Source organism: Terrapene carolina, unplaced genomic scaffold (assembly GCF_002925995.2).
Source record: "Terrapene carolina triunguis isolate 2854851 unplaced genomic scaffold, T_m_triunguis-2.0 Scaffold194, whole genome shotgun sequence".
NCBI lineage: Eukaryota > Metazoa > Chordata > Testudines > Emydidae > Terrapene > Terrapene triunguis.
Genome location: NW_020664545.1, coordinates 12,476,855 through 12,497,762, shown reverse-complemented (window position 1 = coordinate 12,497,762; position 20,908 = coordinate 12,476,855). Strand labels below are relative to the sequence as shown.

Here is a 20,908-nt window from a genome sequence, read left to right as displayed (position 1 = left end):
AGCTGGCAATGGAGAGGGCTGAGGGGACCCCCCCGCCCAGCGCTGACTTACCCAATGTGATAGGTTTGCTGTCCTCCTGGTCTGAGCCGATCCCTGTCCTCGGACTGCTGCTTTGCTCCGAATCTGAAAGGAAAAGCCAGGCGTGAGACTGCAGGCCAGCACCCCCTCACCAGCCTCTTTCCCCCCATCCTGTGCCCCGCTCTGAGCAGCGCCCCCTGCTGGCAGCGACCAGCCCACTGCCCCCAGCCCGCTCTCAGGATGGCAGGAGCTGGGGGCTGCATTAGAGCGGGGAGAGTTGGCATTGCATCGAGCCTGCCCTAGATGGCCCAACAGCCCCCATTGCGCTCTGCCCCCCAATTAATTCCACCAGCGCTCCGTGCTTCCTTTGCCTGGTGCGGCCCCAAAGGGTGGTGGAGACTGGTGCTCACTGGCTCCGGCGGAGTCACCTGCCCTGGTTCTCGCACGCCCCAGGAAGATGGTAACATAGCTCCCACGAGCTGTGATTCACAGGTGTGGAAACTGTGGCTTACCCAAGTCAGGAGTAGGAGCTGGGAGCGGCTGGGCTCCGGTCTAGCTCACACACCCTGTCTTAGTGACCCTGTCGCATTCCCCACAGCGCCCCCTGTTGGCTGGAAACTGACTCTAGTGCAGGGGTCAGCAACCTTTCAGAAGTGGTGTGCCGAGCCTTCATTTATTCACTCTGATTTACGGTTTCGCGTGCCAGTCATACTTTTGAACGTTTTTAGAAGGTCTCTTTCTATAAGTCTATAATATAGAACTAAACTATTGTTGTATGTAAAGTAAATAAGGTTTTTAAAATGTTTAAGAAGCTTCATTTAAAATTAAATTAAAATGCAGAGCCCCCCGGACCGGTGGCCAGGACCCGGGCAGTGTGAGTGCCACTGAAAATCAGCTCACGTGCCGCCTTCGGCACACGTGCCATAGGTTGCCTACCCCTGCTCTAGTATTTCCTCACAGTATCCCTTAGAGGATCCCTTTGATAGTGAAAGGAAAGGGAGTCATTGCAGCCACCACTGGGCTGGAACACAGCAATAATTGAATACTGGACAGCAACGCTGCACATGGCTCACTCACTGCACGCTGGAATGCAGCCACCTCTGGGGTGGAACACAGCAACCATGTAACAGTGCACAGGAACGCTGTGCAAGAAGTTAGAACAGGAAGTGGAGTAGAATGTGGCATCCAAATCAAATTGCGGGAGGGGTGGGGGGGAATTGTAAAGGTTGAGGGAGTGAAGAAAGTAAGAAAGAAAGAAAGAAAGAAAGAAAGACCCCTCCCTCCTCCCCTCTAGTGACCATGACCAGGCAGGCTCCTGGTTCCCCTGGCAACAGACAAACACTAATGGCTGCTTTATGTAATATCATTTGTGCTGTAATGGCCCCTGCGTGGTCTGCGCTCACTAACCAGAGGTCACTTTGCTGTTCCCATACAATGATTAATGGGCCGCTGTGCCCGACGGAGCCTCCTGCCCTCACCGCTGCCTGCCCGCCGCCAGTAATGGAGGAAGCTCCCAACCTCAGAACCGATGGCGCCATGAAACAGCCCTGGGTTCCTCTGCTGTGGCTGCAACCCCCTCGCCAGGCGGCCCTGCGCACTGGTACAAAGCTCCGCCTGGCATGCCCACTACACCTGGCTCTGCCACCCGGGCCTTAGCCAGCCTTCCCCGGGGCGATGCCACAGCCTGGCATGCTCAGGGCAGTAGGTGCCGTGGGGGGCTCAGAGCCGCCCAAACTGCCTTTGCTAGCAAGCTAGCCACAGCTGTGGGAGGGCCGGGGGGGTCACCAGCCCCAGGGTTGTGGCAGAGTCTCAGTGGTTTCAGGGAGCCGTCCCGGAGCTCCCAGACCTTGTTCGAGGCAGTGGGATTTCATTGCTATGGTGTCACGGGGCTGTGACATCGGTCCTGGAGTGCCCCCACGGGCGAGCCCGGCACCAGGGTGGGTCCCGTCTGGGGGATCTGAGACAGGACTGGCCAGGCCTCAGCAGGTGGCATGGAGACCAGGTACACTGGCAGACAGAAGAGGGCACGGGGAGGAGGGGAAGGGTAATGGAGACACAGCCTCAGGCTGTGTGCTGTCTGCCTCCCCCAACGAAGCGGGGTTGGGCTGGGCCAGCAGAGAGCTGGGAGACCTCCAGGGCCAACCCAGGGGAGGTGATCTGATCGGTCCCATCGCGGTTCCTGGGGCACCCGTTAGCCACCACACCCCTCAGAGCTGGCAGGGTGCTGGACGCCCCCACCCCCAAGCCAGGCTACAGGTGTAGGGTGCATAGCCAGGCTAGACAGCAGCAGTACTGGCTTCCCCCCCAGCAATTCCCCTGCCCTCAAGAGCCCCCCTTTGCACCTCTAGCCCCTGCATTTTCAGCTCAGCCTCTGCTCTCCCCCAGGCGTGGGGCTGATCCTGGTCTCCACACACTCCCCCGACAGCTGGGCGTTCCCCCACGCCAGCCCAGTGACCCCGGCTGACACTCCGCCAAGTCTCCCCTCCCTGCTCAAACTCGGGGCTTCCAGCCACGCGCCCTCTGCCCCTCTGCGGGCGCTCGCCCGGCTCTCCGTCCTGCTGCCTGGCTGAGCAGCGCTGCCTTGGCAAGTGCCCCGCACAGCTCTCTGCCGGGGCGAGCCCAGAACGAGAGGGTCTGTAGGCAGGGCGTTGTTTGGGGCCAGACGCTGTAACGTGCTGAGCACCTGGTGTGCGCCAGACGCCACAATCCGGCCCCACGAAGGGCCAGCTCATGGGACGGGACTTGTTAAACGTTAAGGTGTGAAGATGAACTCCTCTTCCCTCAGGGGCCAGGCCTTGGAAAGGGAACCCCCTTCCTAGGGGCCCTGTGACCCCAGACCTTTCCCTAGGGGCCCTGTGACTCCCAGATCTATCCCTGGGGGCCCTGTGACCCCCAGACCTTTCCCTGGGGGCCCTGTGACCCCCAGACCTTTTCACGATTCCTTCTGTCGTTCTTTCCCTCCCCCCTTCACCCTTGATATGGAACTCAGTGCGATACTCAACACTACACCCAGTGCGTGTACCCAGCAGTATACCCAGCACTACACCAAAGGCTATACCCATTGCTCTATTCAATGCATATACCCATTTCATATACCCTGCACTGCCCCAAACTCCCTACCCAGTGTGTGTACCCAGCACTATACCCAGCATTACACCTGTCCCATATACACAGGGCTATATTGGCATATACCCATCCTATATACCCAGCATTAGACCCATTGCATGTATCCATTGCATATACCCAGCATTGCGTCCGTCACATATGCCCAGTGCATATACCCAACGTTTCGGCCCCAGACCCCCAACAAGAGCAGCATCAGTGGTTTTTGCTCATCTTCCACTCTGCCAGCCCCTGCAGCTTTCACAGCCAGCTCATGCTGCTGCTTCAACCTTCGCCACGTCTCCCATGATTGTGAGGAGGGACGGGCCTCGCCGCGGGCATTTTTATTTTGCCTTCCCCCTTGCGCCATGGCCATCAGACTTCGGCAACCCACATGCCCATCTCCTGGCTGCTCCTGCACCCCGGGTCTCCGCTCCTGGTGCCCTTTCAGTGACGCCCGGATAGCTTATGTACTGCATTAGCGACAAGAAACAAGGTATGCGGGAAACCCAGCACTGTTGCTGCTGAAATGTAGCCTGGCTGTCTTCTCTTTCTCACACTATGCAGCTGGGGTGTGTGTGTGTGTCCGTTCTACCCGATGCGGCTGTGTGTGTGTGTGTGTGTGTGTGTCCTACCCGACGTCTGGCCACTTGCAACTTCCTGCAGAAGTGTAACTCCTTGTACTAGGAGACTTGAAGCCAAGGGGCTGAGCCACGTGCCTCATTAACCAACCTGGGCTACTCGACTTCACAGGCCACTTAGGTCGGCGGAAGGCACTCGGTACTATAGACACATACATCAGTAGATCGATTTAACATGGCTTATGTCGACCTACGTTTGTAGTGTAGACCAGGCCTAAGTGCTTCTGTGAATTCCTCCTGCTGCTTCCTCTGGAGGCAGACCCCTCCACTTCCTGTCCCAAATTGCTGAGCAGTGTCTCTGCAGGGCTGGGAAGCAGATCTCATCCAGACTCCCCACTCTGCTGTGCCCCAGGGGGCACTACCACCCACTTTGCCAGAGCTCCCCACCTCAGTGGGAGTTTTGACTGAGTAAGGACTGCAGGATTTGGCCTGCGCGGTGCCGTTTGGATGGAGGGGCCAGATCCTGGCTTCAGTGACACTGGGGTAAATGCAGAGTAACTGCACTGATTTCCCCGGGGCGACGCTGGCTCAGCCCCGCTCCCGTGCCAGCCCCTCCCAAAGGAAAGGCAGTTAAAAAAATGGGAAGACTAGAACGATGGCAGCACGTGTTACGTTTTTCAAGAGCAATGGTGCAAAGGAAGCGCCTGCTGCAGTCTCCCCACCCCTCGCCGCCTCATCAGCCACACAGGCAGGCCGGGCAGCCTGCATCCCGCACTCCCTGTCCCTGCTCCATCTTATCTAAAAATAATCAGACTCCTCGGCAGGCTCGCAGACGCTGAGCTCAGCACTATTGGTTTCTAGAGCATCCTGGATTAGATTTCAAGGCCGTTTCCCTCCCGCCCTTCCCCCCCCAGTCGGACATGGAGGACCGTGCTGCGTGGTTACCCCCCGGGACTGCTGCATTGCTCACCACGAACAGAGCCCAGGGGCAGGATCTGGCGCTGCTGGGGGCTGGGGAACTGTACCTGCCGTCCTGGCAGGACCTGGGCTTTGATTCAGGGGATGGAGAGCCAGGCTATCCCAAGGGCTGGAGGAGCAGCCACAGCCAGGCTGGGCCCTGGACCTTCATGCAAAAGTGCAGCCCGTGGGGACTACATCACCCAGCATGCACCACGGGACCCAAGGGAAGGCCCCGCTGATGGTACTGCTTGGGCCTTGCCATAGGTGCCTTCCTCTGGGCTCAGGGATAGTCCGGTGGCTAGAGCCCCAACCTGGGTCTTAGGAGACTAGGGCTCAAGCCTCTGCTCTGCCACTGATTTCCTGTGTGACCTTGTCTCTCTGTGCCTCAGTTGCCCCCCTGTACATGGGGCTAGCAGTCCAGCCCTGCCCCCGCCCCCATGGGCGCGTCGAGGCTCAGTACACTAAAGATGGGGTGGGGCTCAGATAGCCTGGTAACAGGGGATGGACAAATACCCACAATAGGTAGCCATGTCCACGCATGGGCACCCCCTGGCGTGCAACCAGGACGGAACAGCTCCGTTGCAGTCTCTGGTCTTCACACCAGTCTCCCTCTAGGCTGGAGATGCAGGCTAAGCCCAGCTGGTAGGTTGCTGGTTTCAAAGCCCTTTGGGTTTGTAAAGCCATGGTGCTGTGGGGGTAGTAGGGCCCGGATGTGAATTCTGCAGCCTGCTCCTGCACAGAGCCGGCTCCGGCGCACCAAGTCAGCGCAGAGCACGGAGCGTGGGTCGAGCCGCTCTGCTAGGAGGTTTGGCTGAGCCGTCACACCAGGAACCAGACCTGGGAGCTGGGGCAGGCCTGCCGATGCTCCTGCAGGACCCGCAGAGCTCTGGAAGAGCCAGCCGTGCTCACTGCAATAGCGACAGACCCGGCAAGCCCCATGCATCCCAAGGGCAGCGTCTGGGCTGCCGGTGGGGACGGCAGAGGCAGTCTGCAGTGCTGAGTCCTGTCCCGCTGCCACCTGCCAATGGCACCCCCCCCAAACCATCAAATGCAGGCAAACCACTCCCTTGGTGTGGGTGCTGGCTCAGAGAGACATCAAAGCCGAGGGATTCCCATTGATCTCAGCTGGGGATTGTGACTGAGACCAGCAGATCAGGATGTAAATATGAACCCCGCGCCACGTCGTATTGCCAGGGTCGCTCTGCTGACAAGAGTCACCAGGGAAACCCCCCGAGTGGGACTGTCTGGGGCGGGGGCTGACTGGGCCACGGCGCCCACTCAGTCTGGCCATGTGGGGGGAGAGTGGGATGTAGACACAGACATAGGGATGGACACACAGACAGAAGATAGATCATTAAAGGGCAGCTGATCCTCAATCCCCAGACCACAGCAGTGACCCCGTGCCGGGGTAACGAGATCCCTACACCCGAGTGCCCAGGGATCCAGAACCGAACTTGGGGCTCACAGCTTCTCTGTAGCCTGGGGGCCTGAATCTCAGCCACACCCGCTCTGGCTATGCACAGGGGCCTCCCAAGGGGGGGAACGTAGAGTGGGGTGAAGGGGCCCTGTGGGAGTGAGAATCAGGCCCCATTAGAAACGGGAAGGGTGACTGGGATGGATTTTGGTTTTGTTTCCTGCTCCCGCTAAATGATGGGCAAGGACAGCGGGGTCAGGCCGTGCTGCTTCCCAAGTGTGAGCCATGTGGAAACAGGGGCTGAGGTTTGTCCTAGTCCTCAGTGATTGTTCCAGAGCTGGGGTGTTTCTCCTCCTTTGTGCAGAGCGCAAAGATTGAAAACCTTTATTGGACGTATTCGGCCGAATCCCCTGGAGCCGCAACTCCAGCGCCCCGAACATGCCGGCTCTGGCTCCGAGCTAGAGGCAGACGGACTCATGGGGAGAGCGTCAGAAACAAGGCCATCTTCTGGGTTTCAGCCAGGACTGGCAGCCCATGGGTTACACCTCTCAGTACGCAGAGCTCCCCCCTAACATACTGGGATCTCCCTAGGATCCCCTTCCGCTTCCTCCGGGCTCCGCTGTCAGCTCTTTGGAGTCAGGGTCCCCAGGCTGAGACCCAAGCGCAGCTCTCCTTAGGAGATCTTGCCTGGCTGGGCTGATCCTGCTGGGTCAATGGGAGCAGAGCGTGCTCAGCACCTCGCAGGCACCGGCTCCTAAACTGGGTGATTCTGGAGGAGCAGCTGCTGGGGACTCAAAGTCAAGATCTGGCTCCAAAGCTCCTGGGGATTTGGACCCAAGGTTTCACTTCAGCCCGTTCTAGGACTAGGAGGCAGCCAGGACACTGAGGTTTGGCTCAGGCCCCCGCTCAGCGCTCCATCAGCGGATCAGCTCCAAGCCCCGGGGGCCCAGTACCGCCCGGCTCTGTGTGAGACTCGCTGGCTCATTTCCTCTGCTTCAGGCAGAGACCAAGTGGCCTTTGCTGTTCCCGGCTTCCCCTCTTCGAGGCTGGGCAGAGGCAGCCCAGTCCCGGCAACGCTCCTGGCGGCCGTTTCTCCACCCACGAATGGAGGGACCCCCCTGGCCAGCATCCCTCAGGGTCGCCCTAGAGCCAGGCCACATTAATCACAGCCATGGGCCCACCCACTGTACGCTGGCCATGTGGCTAACTAGCCACAGGCATCCAAGCTATGCCCACCGCTCCCATCCAGGAGACCCACTGGGTCTGGATACAGCCGGACCTCGGGCAGGCGGGAAAAGAAGCCTTGCCAAGGGCACAGCAGAACCACAGGATCGAATCTACCTGGGGCTGGATGGGATCTCAGGCTGCGGGAGAGGGGTGTGGTCTAGTGTTGGAGCGGAAGCTGGGAAGCCAGGACTCCTGGGTTCTGCTGTTACTGCCAGCGCTGGACTATGGTCTAGTAGTTAGAGCAGGGGACCAGGAGCTGAGACTCCGGAGGGCAGCTGGTTTAAACTGCCCCAGCTCCAGAAGGCTCTACGCTGGTTTCCATTCCCAGCCCCGGGGCTGAGTTTGGCCTAGCGCTTGGCACATGCTCCTGGATTCCACTTCCGGGTCTGTTGCTGTAGCTCGCACCAGCCACTTCCTGTGTGAGTGCCTCAGTTTCCCGCAATGCAATGGGGCTGCTAATGCTCCGCTGGTTCCTGGGCGGAAGGCAGGGTTGGGAGCCCTACTGAAATGAACGCCTGTGACGTGTTTTCGAGATGCCTGATAAAATGCGTGCTCAGCAAAGAGCCCTGTGGTGTGTCATTCCCGGCAGCGCACAGTCCGTGGGTAACTGAGGAGTTAAGGCTGCTGGAGCCATTAACATAACGATAACGAAGAACTGCAGGGATAGAGTGTGGGGCCTGGCTGATCCTCTGATCCAGGCTTGCTCTGCCCCACGGTGCCACCCACAGGGATTTTGCACCACACAGTACCCTCCATGACCTGCTGAGGATCTTCCCAGGAGCAGGGGCGGATTAACGCACAGGCCCACAGAGCCTGTGCCTAGGGGCCCCGGCCAATCTGTGGGGCCCCCCAGGAGCACCAGAACCTGGGTAGAAGTGGGGGGCCACTGGTGGCGCTGGAACTGTGACCCTGCTCCTCGTCTTCCCCCAGGACTCCATCCCCTGGTCAGTGGTAAGAGCTGCTGCGGGGATCCCCAGACCCTCTGCTTGCCCTGGGTGGGGGGCGAGGTGCCCATGTCTACACCCCCCAGGGCGCACCGCTGCCAGTGAGACCCAGGAGTGGGGGCTCTGGTCCGGCCTCTTGCCCCCTCCCCTGGGCCTGCAGACACGCTCTGCGGGGAGAGGAGGCCTTGCCCCGGCTGGGAGGCAGCAGGGAGCCCCGGGAAGGTCACAGTCACAGGCAGTGAGTAGCCGGGCAGGGAAGGCTTCTCTGGCCCAGCTCCCGCGGCTACTGGCCCGGCCTCAGCAGCTGCCGCACGCCACCCGGGCTCGCTCAGTGCCTGTGCCTGGCTCCTGCTGCCAGGCTGCCCCCGCCGGGTCCCCCGCTGCTGCCTGGGCTTTGTGCCCAAGGCAGCAACTACGTACAGCACCGCTCCTCCTGTCGCCTCTGGCCTGAGCCTGGCAGCTTGGGGGGCAATGCCCCACTGCCCCCCCAAACTACGGCCATGCTGCAGCTGCTCCATGCCTGCCCGAGGCTACTAGATCCACGTTAAAAAGTGGGGGGATGGCCCCTCAGGGTCTGTTGCCCCGGGCCCCCAGGGGTGGGGGGGCTCAAATGTTCTTTGCATCCAGTGCTCCAATAAATCTTAATCCGCCTCTGCCAGGAGTCTGGACCGTACTTTCCATCGGCCTCCGTCGCTTGGCTCTGAGAGCTGGTGAGATGCCAGGCTGGCTTCAAAGCGGCTCCAAACCTTCCCCCCCACACACACCTTTTTCTTTCCTCTCTCTCTCTCTCGCTCTCGCTCTTTCTCCATCCTTCTCCTCCTCCCACCTGTTTGGCCTTCGGCATTTTTCTTTCACAGCTTTGGCTGATGCCGGGAAAAGGCTGAGGCAATCCAAACAACGCAGTCAAAACACAGCAGCCCAGCCAAGCCGCCTGACGGCTCTTTGCTCCCTGATTTCCCTTTCACGCGCTTTCCCGAGACCTCGCACGGAAGCGCGGCTCCCGGAGCGCGGCCTGCTATTTTTGGACTCGGGAGGCACGGAAGTGGGTGCCTGGGAATGTGCTTTTCTCACCCAAAAGACAGGCAAAGGGCGTCGCTGTTGCTGAGACCCATGGCACAGGCTGTTGGTGGGTGGGGTGAAAAAGAGAAGGAGAAACGGCCCACGGGGAAGGCTTTCACAGCAGTGCATCCTGCTTGACGTAACCGCCGAGGGCAGCCATTTTGTTCCGCTCCCCTCCCCACTTTTCCACGTTACTCCCCCATGCTGGCCCGGCGGCCATTTTGTGCTCCCATTAGAACCACAGTGCATGGAGCAGTGTGAAAACCCCCCCCCCCCGGGGCACTGCTCACGCGGGGCCCTCTCACACATCTGCCCAGAGTGAAATAGTGCCCGTCGTGCCACACTGGGGCTCGCGCTTTTCTCCCCCGGCTCCCCACACTCCCGGATTTTTCGTCCTTCCCCGAATACCGGCCAATACAAATATAAAGCAAGCCAGGTTAAAAATAAGCGTCCTGGAACAAAGCGTGCAAATGAAATGGCTCCATGATGGGGGCGGGGTATCACGGGCTGAAAAAGGGGGGAAAATAAGAAGGGAGAGAAACCCTGAATGAGAGAAAGAAGCCGGGGAAAGAAAACCCCCGTGCTTGTGGGTCTAGTGCTTGGCTTTGCTTTCTCTCCACCCGGCGTCTTAGCCCAAACCCGCAGCCTCCGGTTTAGCTGGCAGCCATTTCAGAGCATGAGGGAAGAGAAACCCAACACAGACACACTTGTGCACACGCACTTCACACACACACACCAAGTTTCCTCTTGGCAGCCATTTTAGGTTGCGTGAATTCCTCCGGCAGTCCAGGGAAAAGAGCCAGGGCAGCCGAGCGCTGAAGGGGGAGTGAGGATGGGTGCCAGGACCCCGGGAGGGGAGAGCTGCTGTGGGGTGGGGGAATTTTCTGCACTATTTTCCCTTTCCTTTTTCTGCAGAAATACGTCACTCTCCCGGGCAGGGAGGGAGGCGACTCGTGCCAGCAAAGAAAGAGGAAAGGGAAGAAAGGGTTGCCCTGCTGTTCTTTGCTGGAGTTGAGAGCGGGCAAGCGAGCGGGAGGCTTGCACTGTTAACCCTCACACACACACAGACGTCTGCACGGACACGCGTGCGCACACTCGTGTGTACATAGACACACACACACATGCTCTCCTGGGCAGAACACGCCCTCCGCCGTCCTCCCCCATTTCAACCCAAACTCTTGCAGCGTCTCTGGAAGTCGTTAGCAATGCAGGCCTGCCAAAGCATGACGCCCAGGTTAGCGCTAAGGGATGTGGGGATCGGGGCTGCTAGCGCCGGCTCTGGGAAGGGAGCTCTTGTGGTTGGAGCAAGGCAGCAGGCCTGGGAGTCAGGATGTCGGGGTCCTGTTCTCAGCTGTGACACGGTATAACCAAGGGGAGTCACTGCCCTACTCTGTCCCTCAGTTTCCCCATCTGTAAAATGGGGATAATACCCACATCACAGGGGTAAGTTACACTGGGGAGACAGAGGGAGGGGGAGTTGGTGAAAAGGGCTTTGAGATCCTCAGGTGGAAAGGGTTAGGGGAGAGCGAAGCAGCCAGGCAGGCCTAGCGCCAAGGCTCAAATTCAGCCAGACCTGTCTGGAGCACAGCTCCAGGAAATATTTTCAAACCCACGGGACAGAAGCTCTGAGCCCCTGGCCTCCAGGACATACTCAGGGAGAATTTAAGCCCTGCCTAGTGTGCTGTCTGCACCCTTGGCTGACCGTGCCCAAGTGCCCTCCCTTGAAGTCCGTGGGAGCCGGGACTGAGCGTCTGAGCGAGAGCGAAGGCAAACAGCTCCACACGGGCGACCCAGCTGATGGGATTCGCGGGGCTTACCCAGGCTGGGATGTGCGGTTCACCTCCCACTGACCTGCAGCTCCTCTGACAACCCCGCCTGCAGCCTCTCCGCCGGCTGACCGGGGCAGGGCCCTTCCCTATTGTCCCTTTCCTAGCGCCTGGGCGAGGCTGTGCCACAGCCCGGATCAATAGAGACCTCGGCAGGGATAAAGGAGCATGTGCCAGCCCCTTCCATCACCCCACGCGGCTCGTGTCTGCTCGAAGGAGGCGACCCCGGGGCCTAGTGGATTAGGCGTTGGCCGGGGAGCCAGAAGCCGGGCGTTCTGCCTGGGAGCAGGAGCTTGGATGAGTCACTTCCCCACTGAAAAACAGTGGGTGAGGAGAAGCGCTTGGGCTGGGGAGCCTAAGGGGTTTAGGTGCCTACATCTCCTTGAATCCCTAGTACGTGTGCATGTTCCAGTCGGGCTTCACAGCTGGGTAGCAGGCTGGATTCACTAGCTTGGGCTCTTGCCTGGCCCCAGCACCCTGGTCTGTGCGCGCCCCGCACAGCGGGGCAGCAGGGCAGGGCAGGGCTCGGCTCCCCATTGTACAGCTGGGAACTGAGGCCCAGAGAGCCAGAGGTTTAGTGGCACTAAAGTGTTGCTCCCCTCAACATCTCAACGCCCACGTCTCATTGAACGTCCCGGAGCTCAGGCTCTGAAGACGTCAGCGGGTCACTGCACTGCTGAGCAGCCCAGCCCCTACCTACCTTTAAGAACGTGGGCCACAGGGCCCTGCCCCAGGTCCCAGCCTGCGCTGGAGCAGGGCCTTCAACCCGGCTATGGACCTGCCTTCCTCTCCGCTCGCCCCCCCATTACAGTCAGCCAGCTCGGGCCAGCATGCGGCAAACAGCCAGAGCCTCCTGGGGCCCGGCCCAGCGTCTGCACAATGCTCTAGCCACACACAGCGGAACTAAGGCCCCACAAGCGGCTGAGGTGGGAACAGAACGTGCCCCCCAGGCCTGGGTTTACTCCACCCGGCCCCACAGGCTTTGGAAAAGCTGCCCTCCAGAAGCGTTTCCAAAAAGCGCCAATCTCTTTGAGCCAAACCATCCGAGCTGCCTCACACGTTCCAGCTGAGGAGCCGTCCCCGGATCGGGATTCTCATGCCAACCTCCGGGGATCTGAAACCACTCATGGTTCAGCCTTTCCCCACTGAGCGAACCCCGCCCCCGACGGCGGCTGAGCCCCGCGGAGGAGCCGGTTCCGAACATAGTGAAACTTGCTGTAGCTTGTGGGCTTTGCTGGCAATGGCAAAATACAATCAGACCCACGTCAGGAACCAGATTTCCAGGTGCTCCAGACCCACCCACGGCCCAGCTGTTCCAAAGAATTCAGCCACCCTTTAGACATCTGCCTACGGGCAGCTCCTCAGCGGCTGTGAATTGCAATAGCTGCGCTGAACGAACAGCAAACACGCTCCCATCTTGCTCACGAATAGGTAGCAGGCCAGCCTGCGCCCTCCTGCAGTGCCAGTGCTAACAGCCAGAGCCGGGCCAGTGCACACTACCAGCCAGCTAAGCCGCGTGCTCCAGGGCTTAAGCCAGCCTCTAGCTCTCAGAGATCAGGATGAGCTGTAATGTGGGGGGCAGATTATCCCACATCTGCCTCTGCAGCATCCGATATTGTCCACGGCCAGAGACAGGCCACCGGGGCTGAGCAACGCCTGGGTTTCTGTGCAAAGCCTCACAGAAAGAGGCACTTTCTTCCGACACTGAACAAGGAACTTACTCTGTTCCTCTTCAGATCTGCCCCAGCCCAGCTTCCAGCTCCAGGTGTAAAGACCCCCCCCCCCATATGCCCAGCCGAGGTCAGAGGCTGGTTTGCACAGAGGGTAGCTGGGTTTGAATTTGCCATCTCTTCCCCAGAGTAGGGAGCACATAAACTCATTTCAGGAAGGTCATTTTCTTTGTCCCCACTGTCCACAAAGGGACAGATTCTATCTCAGTTACACCAGCATAGATCCCAAAATGACTCCACTGATTTCATGGGTTTGGTCCAGATTTACTCCAGGGTAACTGAAATCAGAATCTGGCCCTAGATATGTCTGTATCAAAAATCTCGACGGTGGTTTCCCACCATTTGAATTCACCGGCTAGTCCGCACTCGGCTGACGGAGCTGATAGATTTGACATGACAGATGTTCCATGTACTCATTAAGGCCCCTTTAATCTTTAACTGTCTGTAGCCTTGCTGCAGGGACGCGGCTTTCCCAGCCCCCCCCCCCTCCTGGGTTCTGGGCCAGATGTATTTTAAATCTTTCTCTGAGTTGCTCTTTGTTTTTGTGCCAGGCTAATGCGATTCCCCTAGAAGAGGGACCTGCCCAGAACCTTTGGCCCAGACGGGTTCACGAGGTTCAAAACACGTGGGCCAGATGACCTCAGGGCGGCTGGGGGTGACAGAGAGGCTCTGGCTGAGGCCGGCAGCCAGCGGGGAACCAGAACCTCGCTGGACGCAGGGGGCATCATAAGCGATGGATCCAGCTGCAAAACATGGCTCCAAAGCCCTGCAGTTTCTTGGCAGTTGGGGCCAAGATTGTGGCTTGCCCCGTTAGGCAGGGGCCCTCCCCCATCCCAAGTCGGGGCATATCTGTTCCGGGGCTTGGTCTGGGCTCTGCTGTTTGTGATTGTTGCTGTTACTGAGTGTCGGTCGGTCTGACAGAGAGGCCTGGGACCGGACCCCAGCTCCATTACGCTGGGTCTGTCCCGCTGATGCCAGTGTGGGGGAGAGCTGATGGGGGGGAGGATGGAGCCCTCTGGAAATCCGGGCAGTTCTGCCTGCAGGAGATCTGGGGCCACTGAGCCACCGATCCAGAGGCAGCACGGGGGAGATGCCCCCGTTCCCGTGTTAATGACTCCCCAGCTGGGCTCCCCACGGAGCCGCGTTGGCAGGCCTGGCCCCGGCCTTGCCGTCTGACAGCCTCAGGGGCCCATCATGTGGCTCAGGCCAGGAAAATGAGCAAAGGGTTCAAGGAAGTCCCTGCTAAGCAGCTTCCTTCCCAGTGTCCTCCTCCCTGCCCAGCCCTGCCTCTCCACACCTCACGCTTGCTGCTGCCCGTGCCCTGGCCCGGCAGACACCGCCTGGCCTGCTGCCACCAACAGGTGTTCCCCCGTGTGCTAGCTCAGAGCGAGCGGCCGCCTGGTCCAAGCCCTGCTCTCCCTGCTAAGGCATGAGTCAGCCCCTGCCCCAGCACGCACCAGCCTGAGATTGGCATACATGAGAATTGGGAGTCCCACGTGTTCACATGACTCCAGGAGCTGGGGCTTTACAAAAAACACCACCTAGCAACACTGGGGGGGAGGATGGGGGGGCTGGAAACAGCACGCCTGGCTCATGCCAATTCAGGGATCGGCCTAGACCTAGGAGGGCCCAGGCGTGTGACACAGGACATTGAAATGGGGGAGGGGGAGAGACGACTCTGACATGCGGCCCACAAGAAATACAGCTGAGCAAGAGAGGGCTGGGCTGGGTGGGGGACCAGGGCAGGAGGGGCCTGGCTGGGCCGGACTGGGGAATTATTCCTTACCCATACTTGCCATTAATGATTAACTTGGTTTACGGCAGGCCCGGGATGGGTGCGGGGAAGCCAAGAGCCAGGCTACCACAGGGCTGCGGAAGGGGCTGGGAAATGGGAGGCCCTGAGCTCGTGAGCCAGGCTGGCGCCAACGGCTGGAAGCTGATGCTAGACAAATGCGCCCTGGCCCGCGGCTCGGTGGGGCAGGGCTGCACCCGGCAAGGCCGCTAGGGGTGCTGGAAGAGACACGTGAGGAGTAATAATCAAGATGCACATTTTTAACAGCGAGGGCAATTAACCCCTGGGACAGATTAGCACTGAAGGGGGTAAATTCTCCACCACTTGGAATCTTTAAATCAGGACCAGATGTCTTTTCAGATGACACCCTCTAGCTCAACCACAAGCTATGGGCTGGATGGAGGAATGACTGGATGAGGCTCTCCGGCCTGTGCTCTGCCAGGGCTAAGACTGGCGGGTCATAGAATCATAGAATATCAGGGTTGGAAGGACCTCAGGAGGTCATCTAGTCCAACCCCCTGCTCAAAGCAGGACCAACCCCAACTAAATCATCCCAGCCAGGGCTTTGTCAAGCCGGGCCTTAAAAACCTCTAAGGAAGGAGATTCCACCACCTCCCTAGGTAACCCATTCCAGTGCTTCACGACCCTCCTAGTGAAATAGTGTTTCCTAATATCCAACCTAGACCTCCCCCACTGCAACTTGAGACCATTGCTCCTTGTTCTGTCATCTGCCACCACTGAGAACAGCCTAGATCCATCCTCTTTGGAACCCCCCTTCAGGTAGTTGAAAGCAGCTATCAAATCCCCCCTCACTCTTCTCTTCTGCAGACTAAACAATTCCAGTTCCGTCAGCCTCTCCTCATAAGTCATGTGGCCCTCTGGCCTGCAAATCTAGGCCTCCCCCAATCTCAGCTGTGCCTCCCCAGTGAGTCCTTTCCATCTCAGCTGGCACCGACTCTTGGGAGGTGCATTCTTGGCACCCCACAAGGCACCGTTATTGTCAGAATCACAGTAGCAGCTAGAGGAGTAGGCGCGATTGGCGCCCCAGGGTGCTGGGGGCTCAGCAGACACAGAGTAAGAGGCAGCCCCGGCCCCCCAGACTAACTAGACCAGACAGACACAGGGCAGGAGGGGAAAGGGGTTTTCTCTAGAGCACGGTGGGGGTGGTGGGCTCTGAGCTGGGCTGCCTGGGCCGGCACCAGCCACCTGGGCTCACAGCCCTCCTGAGCTCTGGATCCCTGCGGCGTGCCGGCTCGGCTGCAGGGAGGTTTCCCTCGCGCCCCCCCCCCCGCCCCCGAAATGCTCTGATCGTTCGCGGCGGTGCCCGGGCAGCGCTGCCCCTGGTGCTAACGCCTGGGGGCGAGGGTAGCTCGCCACGCCCGTGGAGCAAGGCCCCTGCAGGCCAGCCCGGTGCTGCGCAGGGCGCGTGGACACGGCGGGAGCTGGCATCGGCCATGCCAGCCTTAGGCAGCGGCATGGGGACGGACGGTTTGGGCCCCTTGTGCAGCGCAGGAGACACCTCACATCCTGAGCCCCCTCCCTCCCCCAAGTAACTCGGGGGCCAGTATAGCCCAGGAGAATTTAACCCCTTCCTAGCCCTAGGGCTGTTCTCTGAGCAGGCCTCCCTGGGTCCCCTTTGCACCCAGCCTCAGGTGCCAGCTCCTCCCTGCCCTGGATGGGTTAATGGGGCAGTGGAGGGACCTCAGTGCCAGATCCTTCCACATGCAGCTAGGGCCCCTGTCTGTCTGGCCGAGGGGTCGCTGGCTGGGTCACGGGGGGCCCCGAGCGGCACTGGGCAGCCCCCTTCATCCGCCATGCAGAACAGCCTGGTGTGAACGCAGGGCGAGCCCCCGGCCTGGACAGCTGCCCAAGCAGTTACAGGAACAAGGGCCCTCGGCTGGCGTGGCAGAGACAGAGATGAGGCCGGGGGAACGATGGAGCCATGGTGGGCGGGGAGTGCCGAAGCCCTGGCTCTGCGGCAGGGCCCCGGGGCGCAGGTACTCCGTCAATGCGGCCTCCTCACTCTGGTTCGTGCTGGCCGCCCAGCTGGGCGTTACCATGTTGGGTATTGGCTCCCGCCTCCCCCCTCCTCCTTGCCGGTGCCTTTGGACCCGAACTCTATTGCTAACGGCCCAATCTCGGTTCTCACGAGCGGGGAAGGCTGGATATGAACTGGGAACCAAGCCGCAGATTTTGTAGCTTGACCTAATGGGCTGACCACCCACCGCCTCCCCCGGATTCACAGAGCAGCAGCATGAGGGGCTGGGGACCCACCTGTGGAGCCTGGTCTGCTTAACACAGGAGGGCCAGGGGGCTTCACCCCAAAGATGCCCCCGCCCCAGATACTGCCAGCCACGAAGGGGCGGCTCAGTCTGGGTGCCCGAGTTGAAAGGCCCTTGGGAGCTGATTTTCAGCAAGTGCCAAATGCCCCCATCTCCTGGGGCATCGGCTGGGGGCAGGAGGCACCTGTCTCCTCTGGGACTCAGGCTGGGGGTATCTCAATCCCAAATCGCTGGCCTTTGGGGGTCGCACCCTGAGCCACGAGACACTCTGTGGGGGTCCCCACCTAATGCCAACCCCTGGTGCGTCGGGGGGCTATTTCCTGCTCGCAGTCACAGATTGGTTCTGGGTGACTGGAACTTGGAGATCTTTCGTCTCTAGGGTACGGGTTCAAATCCCACCTGGGCCAGGAGGGACAGAGAGCGTCAGCAGTGGTGGCCAGTCAGTGTTGTGAGTGCAGGGCCGGCTCTGGCTTTTTTGCCGCCCCAAGCAAAAAAAAACCAAAAACAAATCGGGGCGGCCAGAACGGCAAAGCAGGAGAAAAAATAAAAAAACCCCTGCGGGGCAGCCGGAGCCAGAGTGCAGGGGGATCCCTGCGCTGCAGACGTGCCCCAGCTAGCGGGGGGTGGAGGGGGAGGAAGTGGGGGGGGCAGAGAGAAGGGGAGCGGCCAGGGCTTCACCGGGGCGCTCGCCACGTGGCCCCGACCGCCGCGCCGCCTGCCGGGAGGGCTCCGCACCGCTCCGGTCGGCTGGGAGGGAAGAACACGGGCTGCCCTGCCGGCTTGCTGCAGACCTGGCACCGGCTGGGGCAGACGGAGCACGCAGCCCGCTCCCAGCAGGGCGCTCCCCTCCTCCGCGCCACCGCCCCCTACAGGGCGGCCAGATCGGCGAACAAAACAAACAAAGAGCGGCCGTGCCACCCTAGGATTGGGCGGAATGCCGCCCCGTAGAATCTGCCGCCCCAACCATGAGCTTGCTCGGCTGGTGCCTGGAGCCGGCCCTGTGTGGTGGCATGATTTTGTTGGATCTCAGGCCAGTTTCCAGGGCACTGACACTAGCCGGCCCCTTGTGTAGGCTGCCTCAGCAGAGCGGCCAAGGCCCAGAGATAAGGCCTGGTGCCAGGGGAGACTTCCAATGGGGGGGTGGCCTGGTGCCCATCCCCAGCGCTGGGCCAGGGACCTTGTGCACCTTTGGGGGATCCAACTCCAGGGCAGCTGCTGCCCATCTCTATAAGGGGTCAACCCCCCTGTGCAGCCCCCCAGCCTGTCTCTCCCGTGGTGCTGGCCTCGGGGCCGCTGCCCAGCCAAGCCGGCGCTGGCTCATCGGGGCGAGGGAAGCGTCTCTCATTTCCAAAGGGAAGAGCTCAAGGGAAGGCAGAGCGCTCGCTGCGTGGTCCCCAGGTCTCCGGGCTCCTCGCTGGACGGGCAGGGAGGGACGGGACAGTGCGGACTGGGAGAGCTGGCTGGACCGAGGGATGCAAGCGGGAGGGATCGAAGGTTGGGTTTAATATTAGCCTGGTGGATTCCCGGGGCGGGTGCTCGGAGCCCTGTCAGGGGAGGCCGGTGCTTTGCCAGCCCCACACTGCCCCTCTCCAGCCCTTGGCCTGGGAGGATCCCCAGCCCTTCAGCACCTCAGCTGCAGATTGCTATCTCCTCATCCCAGCTGGGGAAGCCAAAGCACAGAGCGGGGCTGCGACGGGCCTGCGGTCACCCAGCAGCCAGAGGCAGAGCTGGGAGCAGGACCCAGGAGTCCGGCCTCCCAGTCTCCTGCTTCACCCACATGTGCAGGCAAAAGCTGCCTGGTGTAGGGTGCTGCCAAGAGGAATTTGCTCTTCCTGGTGGCCAGGGTGACTGTGAAATCCCCCAGGAGGGGCAGGAACCACACCCATCCCCTGCCTTGCTCCAGGCGCCGAGGGCAGGGGCTGCAAGAGGGGGAAGGGGTCCAGGATTGGGGTTCAAGGGGAGCAAAGAGCTGGGCAAGACGCTGCCCTCAGATTCCAGCTGCTCTATGGGCCGCCAGGTCAGGCAGGAGCAGGGAGTGAGCGTGGACCCCGGCTAAGGGGCCTGGCGTGACGCGGAGGGGTTCAGGCCTCCCCGGGCGGAAGGGACCCAGGTTACCCTCACAGCACCTGCCAGGTCAGTGTGGGGAGGCACCCCGTGTCTCCAGGAGATGCTGCGCTGCACCCCCAGGGAAAAGGCTGCCAAGCCACCTCTGCACCCTTAGCTGTCCCGTGCCTCAGTTTCCCCATCTTGACAATGGAGGTAACAGTGCCGCCCTGCCCCACAGGAGTCCTGCCAGGATAAATACACGACAGACCGTGAAGCAGTTTGACATCTATTGTTACTGGTGCAGGACCAACACCACCCCGCAGCTCAGATACCACGGAGATGGGCACAGAATAAGAACCTACATGGCTGGACTGGAGTGAACCCAGTCTAGCTCCTGGCCACCCTGCTATGGCTCCTTCCACACTGCCCATGCACACGCCGCCTCCTCCGCCCCTTCCACCCCTGCCCAGTCCTTGCTGCCTCTGCGAGTGACACGTCCATCGATCGCCCAGCCCCGCTCTTGCGCTGCTCCCCTCCGTAATTTATGCCTCGTGCTGACGTGTGCGATTTCACGCTGGGAAGGGCTTTGGGCTGCAGCTTGGCAGGGCACACGCGCTGCGTGTACAAAGCCGGGCGCGAGAGCCCGTCCACGGGAGAGTCCCCCCTCCCTGACCCCAGCTGGGACTGCAGCAAAGTGCCTTCCCGCGGTCGGGAGCGGTCCCCAGGGGCTGCGACGGGCCGAGGATACGCCCAGGGCCCCGTCTCACGCCGCCCAGCCCCGCCTGGCTGATTTTGGTGGCAGGAGCTCAATATGGCAAAGAAAGATGCGGACAGCTGCGCCCGGGGACTGTCAGCTCATTTCATTAATAGCTTTCCAAAGGATGGACCGGAAAATCCCTGGAGATCGACTGCCATTAACCCTTGCCGTGCCAGGCTGTCCCTCCCGCCCGCGGGGTGCTGGGGTAACAGTCAGAGCGCCCCTCTGGGAACGCCCATGCTCTGTCTCCTGGACGCAGATACAAGCCTGCTGCTTTCCATCAGGCCCTGGGGGGGGGGGGTGAGGGGTGTAATTCCAGGGCCCCAATTCTCCCACCTCAGTCTCCTACAGGGGACGGCTGGGGCCCAAATTCCAGATGTGCAGAGAACTGGGGAGGCCGCTAGCTGGCTGCTGTTAGAGGATCCTGGGCGACGTGCCTCGTTTCCTGGGGAAAGGGATGAGCCGGCCCCTTCTGATCCAAGAGCCCCCTGACTCTCAGCCCCAAATCAACCCGCAACCTTCCTGGGGTTTGGCTGCACCCTCCCCACCCCATGGGCATTACGGTCACGCTTTACAACAACTGGGGGTTTGTCCCGCACCTGCCCTGGCGGGGATCACATGCCGAAGCCATGAAATAGCAGGAGTAAAGAGGCCTGACCTGATTTCACACCCATTGGGGGGAGGGGGGGCAGAGAAACACCCACATTTCTGGCTGTTTCTCCAGCCTGAGCCCATATTGGAAAATTAAATGGATACAAACATCCACCCTGTCTGTCTGTCTGTCCCCAGACACACCTGTCTCTCCTGACCTAGGGTCCCTGCTAAAGAAACCCCCCAGAAGGATCTAGAGTTTTCTAACCAAGGAGAATTTGTTCCAACTCAACCCCCCCCCCCCCCGCCCCACACACACCCCTTTGCAACTGGGCCCCAGCTCCGCAAAGCCAGAGTGTCATTAGGTCTCTCACTCTGCCAACAACCTGCCCGTCCCCTGCCCCGCCAGTGCCCACAGGACACTGTGCCCTCATTCCCAGCCCCGCTCATGGCTGCAAAGGAGCTGGGAAAGTTAGAACGGTCACTGGCACTGCTCGAAGGAAGAGCACAGCGCTTTGCACTGCTGGGGGGAAGCTCACAGGGGAGGAGTCCCGGCTGGCACAGAGAGGGCACTGCTGG

At 60.5% G+C, this 20,908-nt stretch overlaps 1 protein-coding gene across 3 annotated transcripts in view; it reads right to left on the bottom strand.

Moving 5' to 3' along the window:
- Positions 1–20,908, bottom strand: part of NFIC (nuclear factor I C) — a 149,022-nt gene that overhangs the window by 52,158 nt on the left and 75,956 nt on the right. For all 3 annotated transcript variants that reach the window (XM_026654916.2, XM_026654917.2, XM_026654915.2), the window contains exon 3: positions 52–123. In XM_026654916.2, coding sequence (XP_026510701.1) covers positions 52–123 — 72 coding nt within the window. The remainder of the gene's footprint in view (positions 1–51; positions 124–20,908) is intronic.